This window comes from Mauremys reevesii, linkage group 20 (genome assembly GCF_016161935.1).
Source record: "Mauremys reevesii isolate NIE-2019 linkage group 20, ASM1616193v1, whole genome shotgun sequence".
NCBI classification, from domain to species: domain Eukaryota; kingdom Metazoa; phylum Chordata; order Testudines; family Geoemydidae; genus Mauremys; species Mauremys reevesii.
In genome coordinates this window covers 2,958,122-2,965,948 of record NC_052642.1, presented here as the reverse complement: position 1 = coordinate 2,965,948, position 7,827 = coordinate 2,958,122, and the positions used below count along the sequence as shown (strand labels likewise).

The following is a 7,827-nucleotide window of genomic DNA, read 5'->3' as shown; positions in this document are numbered from 1 at the left end:
TCAAACTGCCCTGCTGCATCGGGTAACTCGGCTCTACACCCATCCCCATTAACATGCCAGCATCCGCCAGAGTGTTCCTCCGAGTGTCTTCCCTATCGCTTTGGTGATAACTGCAGCGTGGCCATGGGATAGTGGGGCGTGGGAACTGGTGGGAATTGTAACCACTGGCTGGCTGGTTTCAGTGGGCTGTCTGCAGTGTGCATGTCCTCGGTGTGCCGGGGAAGAGGGAGCACCTGCTGCTGGAGAGGGAGTAGGTATCAGCATGGGAAATGAGAGGGGAAGTGAGGTCACGGTGGATGCCGGTGGGCGAGAGTCCCATGGCTTGTGGGCATTGTCTTTCATTCCCACATACACTGTCAGAACCGCCTGCCTGTTCAGTTGTTACTGCGGGGCACCAGTCACTGGGCTATGTAAGCGCCAGATACAATGTTAGGAAGAGATCATTTGAAATGGGCCCTCACCTTCTGAAGGTTCAACTGCTGCTGTAGTTGGGATTTGTTCCCTCCTGCCTTAGGAGGATTAAAAAGATGGACAGGCCATTTCTGTGGGTAATAGAAGATCCCCAGTGCTGTGGGAGGAGAGGAGAGAGATCAGAGCGAGACCAGCCCTTCTGCTTCAGGGCATCAGCCAGCCTGTCTGACAGGGGTAGGAAGAAACCCGTTGTCCCTAGGGCAGGTCCCGGAGAGGATCAGGCACCTAACCTCCCTGTGACAAGCTCGCTAAGGAGAAGGAGCCAACCCAGCTCCACCTGTGGACAGGGGCGCTGGAACAATGTGTATAGCAGGGGTGCTGAGAGCCACTGAACTAAGCTGCAAACCCTGTATGTGATGGAACCCCTTCAAGCCAGGGGGTGCTGCTGCAACCCCAGCACCCCTCGTTCCAGCCCCCCTGCCCGTGGCTAGTTCATTGCCTAGGTAGCTGGGCAGCAGTTCATTAGGTAAGGGGCACCTGGGCCTCACACAGGTTTGTAGGGGCTCAATCAGGAAGCCCAGAAAAGAGGAAGGTGGGGAGGGAGAGACTCCTCAGGGGAGCTGGGCAGGAAGCTATTCCCAGTGGTGTCTCCCTAGCGAGCAGAGTGAACTGGGTGTGGAGCCTCCAGGGGAGCCGCTAGGGACTGGTTTAGTTGAGGGGAAGACGGGGATCTAGCTGAATGCCCACCAATGCAGGCCAGGAAGCCGGCTTTGGGGCTAAAGGGGAAAAACAGGCGGAAAGCTTCTGATTGAAGCTTTTGTGTTGCTCTTTCCTGTTAAGTGAACAAGACCCTCTGAAGAGGATGCTCTTTAGTACTGGAAAGCCTGCTTGGACTTGTTTATGCCCTGGGTGAGGGAAACTGAGGAAGGGTCTCACCTGCTCACAAGGGGCATGCTAGGATGACCTCTGTGCCATTACACTTCCCCATGGGCAAGTTAGTCCAGAACTACCCACAGCAGGGCTTTTTGCACCTCTGCTGAAGCAGCTGTGGCTGGCCCCTGTTAGAAACAGGCCATTGGGCTACCTAGGCTGCAAGCATGACCTGCTCTGGCAATGCCTTCCTCCCTTCCTGAGGCTGCCTGTATGGTTTGCACCAGCCGGTGACCATGGTCAGGCTCCAGCACATTCAGCCCCCACCTCAGGGTGTTCTCCAGCCCAGGGCCTTTTGCTGGGAAAAGCTTTTCTCGGACTCCAGAGAGGTTCACCCTGACCTTGCTAGAGCAAGGGGAGCTCCAGAAGAGGCCAGGAAGTTAGAGTTTTTGACCAACAGGCCTGAGGTAGGCAGGTGTAATGCCTGTGCATGGGGGCAGGGCCTGGAGCCTGCCTGGGGCTGGAGGAGAGAGAGGCTGGATCCTGAATGGCGGAGAAGGACCAGGCACCAGGGGCTAGAGTCTTGCCCTGGCCAAGCGGCATGTCTGCAGTGTGCCGGGGAACCGGGAGCTGGGGAGAGTGAGGGGCTGTAGGAACGGGAATGGGAAGAGATGTCCCATGCAAGGTGATGGGAGAGGACGTGATGACAGTGCTGACCAGTGGGTGGGGTAGCCATTGGTTTGGTGTGTGGGCATTAGGTGTCTGCTCCAGGTTGAATGTACTTCCTGGAACATGCACACACAAGTGGGGGTAGTGGCTTCTCTGCTGAGCAGTCCAAGGCAAGCAGTGTGCTTCCTCCATGGCCTAGCCGAATGGGCCCAGCTGCTCACAGTGTGCTAGGCCTCTGCCAGCCAGGTGAGGCCTGGGGCAGGCGGGGTGGGGGGAAAAGCCTTTCTCGGTATAAGCTGCGGTGAGCTTAGTGACTCAAAGTCCTTTGCTGAGAACCTGCGCTGCAGCTCTGCCCACTTGCCAGGCAGGACCCATGTCCAAGCTTCTCCAGCACTCAGAACTGGGCTTCCCCTTCCCCTCTCTCCTAGCCAGGGCCTTTCAGAGGCAGAGGTGCAGGCAGAAGCCTGGGAGAAGGAGCACCAAGTCCGAATTCAGATGGTCGCACTGATGTGCTGTGTGGGCCGAGGCAGGTCACTGCTCCCACTCAGGGCCCCCGTGTCTCCCCTGGGAAATGGCATCATATGCAAGCTCGGTGCTAACCCTGCCCCTAAGCAAAACTACTGAGATCCCTGCCAGGTCATAGCTTCTCATTAGGAGGAAGAGCCTGAGCCTGGGCTACACTAGGCACTTGCATTGGTACAGCTATGGGAGAAATCCACCCCTGGGGAGCCTTAGCTCTCCGGCCCTAATGCCTGGTGTAGACAGCACCGGAATTCTCCGGCTGACCTAGCTACTGCCTCTTGGGGAGGTGGGGACCAACGCTGAGGGGAAAACCCCTCCTGCTCGCCTATGTAGTGTCTACAGGGAAGTGCTGCAGTTGTAATATTTTAAGTGTAGACATACCCTGAGGCCATGTCTACAGTACAGGCTTAAAGCAGTATAACTACATCTCTCAGGGGTGTAAAAAATCCACATCCCTGAGGAACACAGCCACGCTGCCCCATGTAGACAGCACTACACCAGCGGGAGAGCTTCTCTTGTCAACATAGCAACCACCTCTTGTGGGGGTGGATTAACTACACCGACAGGAGAGCTCTCCCATTGGCATGGGATCGTCTGCACGTAAGTGCTGCAGTAGTACAGCCTCAGCAGTGCTGATGCAGCTTTTTAAGTGTAGACTTGCACTCATATCGAAAGGCAGGAGGAGAACAGCCTTGATAGAGGGCTGCTTACAGACCCACCTGCTCAGTCAGGGCATCTTCAGCCATTTGCAGAAGGCAACTGGCAGATGGTTATTTCCCCTTGTGTCAGTGTCCTGAGTACTCAAGAAGCCTTGGCATGGTTTGGGGGGAGAATCATAGAATCGTAGGACTGGAAGGGACCTCGAGAGGGCATCTAGTCCAGTCCCTTGCACTCAAGACAGGACTAAGTATTATCTATTCTAGACCATCTCTGACAGGTGTTTGTCCAACCTGCTCTTAAAAACCTCCAATGATGGAGATTCCACAACCTCCCTGGGCAATTTATTCCAGTGCTTAACCACTCTGACAGTTAGAAAGTTTTTCCTAATGTCCAACCTAAACCGCCCTTGCTGCAATTTAAGCCCATTGCTTCTTGTCCTGTCCTCAGACGTTAAGGAGAACAATTTTTCTCCCTCCTCCTTGTAACAACCTTTTATGTACTTGAAAACTGTTATCAAAGCTCTCCTGTTGGCATAGTTAATCCAGCTCTGAAAGAGGTGGCAGCAATGTCGACAGGAGAAGGCAGAACAGGCACTGTCTGGAGACCGGAATTGGGTGCTACTGGGCTTGGTGCCAGCTCTCCTTCTGCAGTCCCCAAGAGAAGTGAGCCTGATCATTGCTATTTATATAGTTGAAAACCCCTCGTTGAACCACTCTGAGATGCAGGTACAGTGGAGTGACTGGGGTTGCTGAAGCCCTCCCTGCTGTGGGGTTGTGCCCCTTCTGAAATGTCCATTGTAAGCTCTCCCATGGGAGCTTTCTTTGCAAGTTCTCTGTGCAGCACCAAGCACCGTATCTCATGGGCACTGTTGCCTGTCACTGTGGATAAAGTGGGGAATCTGAGATGCAGAAATAACATGGACCAGTAAAAGTCCCCCTTTTCCTCCTAAAACGGCATCAAAAATCTTCTGTATGTCTCCAGAACAGGAAAGGCTCAATGGGTTTCAATGAGCACCAGGAACACATACACCTGATTTCAGAGTGTTGAAACATGAACACTCGGAGCTGCTAGCCTCAGAGAAACAAAATGTATAATGGACAACTTGATTTCTAGCTGGTCTAGTTACAACACACCAGCCTTGTGTAATAAGGGAGTGTGTGGGAGGCATCTGTGCACGGTTGCTGTGCAGGCGTATACTTAAAGGGAGAGGTGCTGAGGAGTTAGCATTTGGTTGCTAGAGGTGGCTTCAGTGCCCGGATATGCTGCAGCACACTGGGCCTGCCTAGTGATGCAAGGTCCCCTGAGCACCGACATCCTGCTGCTGGATGATTTGCATATATGAAAGGTATTAGAAAGCAAGAGTTTGTACTGAGTTATCTATCCCCTTTGCACTGACTGAGGAGGAAATTCACACCTGCCCAAGTAGCCAGGTTTGGGCAGGCAGGGCATCACCCATGAGCAGGTTTCTATTAAATCCTGACCCTTGGGAACTGCCTTCATTTTGCAGTTGTGCAGAGAACTTTGATTTTGCCAAGGCTGCCCCTTGTGTAAAGGATGTTGAGCATCCAGAGAAGAGCAAAGGAGCCTGGCCATGATGGATGGCTGCTTTGCCAGCACTCAGTGATTAAGGCTACCCTAGGGAATGCCACCATTGCTGACAATGGGCTCTGGGGGTGGGTGCAGCTGGGCGGGGGATGCATGTGTAGTCAGAGCCAGACAGTGCCCAGCACTGGTTCAGCCATGCACGCACAGTTCAGCCAGGCTTCTGCATGGTGCTGGATATTGCCCGGTCCTGTCTGTGCTTACAGCTGACCTGTGCTCAGTACCACCCCAGCCACACCTGCTATTAACTCCTGCTGCATTTCCTAGAGTAGACAAAGCTGCTGTGTCTCATGCACAGGACATCAGACCCTTTTCTCTCTCTGCTGCTCACTCCTACAGGCCATGGTATTTGGCCTCTTAGCAAGAAATGCTAATTAACCCCCATCTAGAGCTGATGGGTTCAAATCTCCCTCTGCCCAGCTGCCCCTCTGGTGTCTCTGGGAGCCCAGCAGTCATCTCCAGCTCAGTCCCTCCAGAGTCATCTCCTCTCCCTCCACTCACAAGCTGACAGAGGAAGAGGCACCTTTAACTCAGGGCACTTCTGGGCTGTGGGAGACCTAGGTTCAGTTCCCCATGCTGTGGAGCAGGGACTCCCCTGTGAGTGGTCTAGCCCCCTGCCTAGAGTCATTTTGACTGACTATGTGGGCACACAGTAGAACAGGTGCTACTTGAGCACAACCTGAGCCCAGACTACCCATAGCTCACCGGGATGCAGTGTCGGAGAACCAATTCAAATTCATCCGAAACAAGAGGCAGAGCGGGAGCCTTGAGCTTGGGTCTTTCGTCTCATCCCAGGTGAGAGTCCTGGGCTAAAGCTTATAATGGCATATATAAAGCCCTTCATGTCCTTTGCATTTCTTTTTCAAAGTGCCTGGAGTCGGAACAGAACATTTGGATATGAGTCAGCAGTGTGCCTGGATATGAGTGAGCAGTGTGCCCTCCTTGCCAGGAAAGCCAATGACATATTGGGCTGTATTAGTAGGAGCATTGCCAGCAGATCGAGAGAAGTGATTATTCCCCTCTATTCGGCACTAGTGAGGCCACATCTGGAGTATTGCATCCAGTTTTGGGCCCCCCACTACAGAAGGGATGTGGACAAATTGGAGAGAGTCCGGTGGAGGGTAACAAAAGTGATTAGGGGGCTGGGGCACATGACTTACGAGGAGAGGCTGAGGGAACTGGGGTTATTTAGACTGCAGAAAGAGGAATGAGGGGGGATTTGATAGCAGCCTTCAACTCCTGAAGGGAGGTTCCAAAGAGGATGGAGCTCGGCTGTTCTCAGTGGTGGCAACTGACAGAACAGGGAGCAATGGTCTCAAGTTGCAGTGGGGGAGGTCTAGGTTGGATATTAGGAAAAACTATTTCACTAGGAGGGTGGTGAAGCACTGGAATGGGTTACCTAGGGAGGTGGTGGAATCTCCTTCCTTAGAGGATGGGATGATTTAGTTGGTGTTGGTCCTGCTTTGAGCAGGGAATTGGACTAGATGACCTCCTGAGGTCTCTTCCAACCCTAATATTCTACGATTTCTTTGCTCCAAAGCACATTTTTGTCAACTTTTTTGATTCACCAAAATTTTTCAGAAGATTCAACTGATTTTTTTTCTTTCAATTTTTTGAAGCTGCCAGTGAACCAAAAAAGTCAGTGATCCCCCCCACTCCCGCTCCAGTTATTTGCTCTGTGCCTGCTGCTTAACTGTGCAATTATTAACATCACCACCACGTGTGTGGTTTCTCCCTTGCTGTTCTCTCCTTGTTGCAGGTAAATGCTCCAGTGGCTATGAAGGGCTCCAGCCTGGAGCTGTGTAAAAAAGCATGTGCCCACCAGCGTGCCAAGGACCTGACAGAACAGGCCAGTGCCCTCCTAGCAAAAGATAAACAGATTGAAGCTTTGCAGCATGAGTGTCAGGAGCTACAGGCGAAGCTCACAGCTGGGAAGGTGAGTGTCTTTCTGGGGTTTTACTCATTGGCACGGACAGTTTTCATTTTTTAAATGTCTTCAGTATAATTCTTGGTGTGTAGCTTGTTAGAGAGGAACGTGGGAATTACAAACCTGGCTCAGACCCACGGTCCAGCTAGCCCCGTCTCCTGTCCCTGACAGTGGCCAGCCCCAGATGTGTCAGAGGAAGGTGCAAGAACCCTGCAGTGGGTAGATGTTTGATAACCTGCACCCCATAAAGTCTCTTATACTTAGAGACTAGCTTAAGCTTTGAAGCAGGAGGGTTTATTTCCCTTCCAAAATGTTTGTTAGTATTAACTAGTAGGATTTGGGATGTTGCATCCATATATATGTCCAGTCTCTCTTTGAATCTCACTAAATTGTTGGCTTCAACAACATCTGGTGGCAGTGAGTTACATGGTCTCATTACATGCCCAGAGAAAAAGGATTTCCTGTTGCTGGTTTTGAATGTCTCACCTTTAGATTTCATTGATATTCCCCCGTTCTTGTGTATGAGACGGGAGAACTTCTAGACCATTTCCTATTTTATCACAACCCCTCTTGTTTGTCTCCTGTCTAAGGCAAACAGCCCTAGTCTGTTCAGTCCCCCTCAGATGAGTTTTCCAGGCCCTTGATCATTCTTGTTGCTCTTCTCTGAACCCCCCCCCCCTCTCATTTTGCAATTAAAGAAGAGCTTGTGGTAAATATTTTCCTTTCAAAAGTCAGGCTGTTTTGTTTGGACACACAGCTCAGCTTGTGTTCTCTGACAGGGTGAGGAGAGCCCTAGAGTGGGACTCCATCATGCATACTCACAGCTGCAGAGTCTAAATTTGGTTTCCATGAATATTCTGTATAACTGTTTGATAGCACTTAAAATGTGTGGTTTTACCAAATGCTGCTGCCAGCGAATGTGTTTCAGTACTCTGGACGGTTTGCCCCAGAGTGAATTCCTTTCCCAAGCCAAATATTCATGGATCAGTTTTAGCAGAAGAACAAGTTAATTACTGCAAATACTTCTTCTTTACACATGATAATATTCCAGCATTGTCAGATTTACTAGCAGTCTCTGAAGTTTGACAGTAACCCAGCTACTGCTCTGGCCCCTACTCACACCTCTGTCGGTAATGGATTTATCTTCACAACCCCCCTGTGAGGCA

At 51.5% G+C, this 7,827-nt stretch overlaps 1 protein-coding gene across 8 annotated transcripts in view; it reads left to right on the top strand.

Moving 5' to 3' along the window:
* Positions 1–7,827, top strand: part of TSPOAP1 (TSPO associated protein 1) — a 145,907-nt gene that overhangs the window by 428 nt on the left and 137,652 nt on the right. For all 8 annotated transcript variants that reach the window (XM_039507753.1, XM_039507754.1, XM_039507752.1 and 5 more), the window contains exon 2: positions 6,494–6,670. In XM_039507753.1, the coding sequence (XP_039363687.1) occupies positions 6,512–6,670 (159 nt within the window). In that variant the 5' untranslated portion in view covers positions 6,494–6,511. The remainder of the gene's footprint in view (positions 1–6,493; positions 6,671–7,827) is intronic.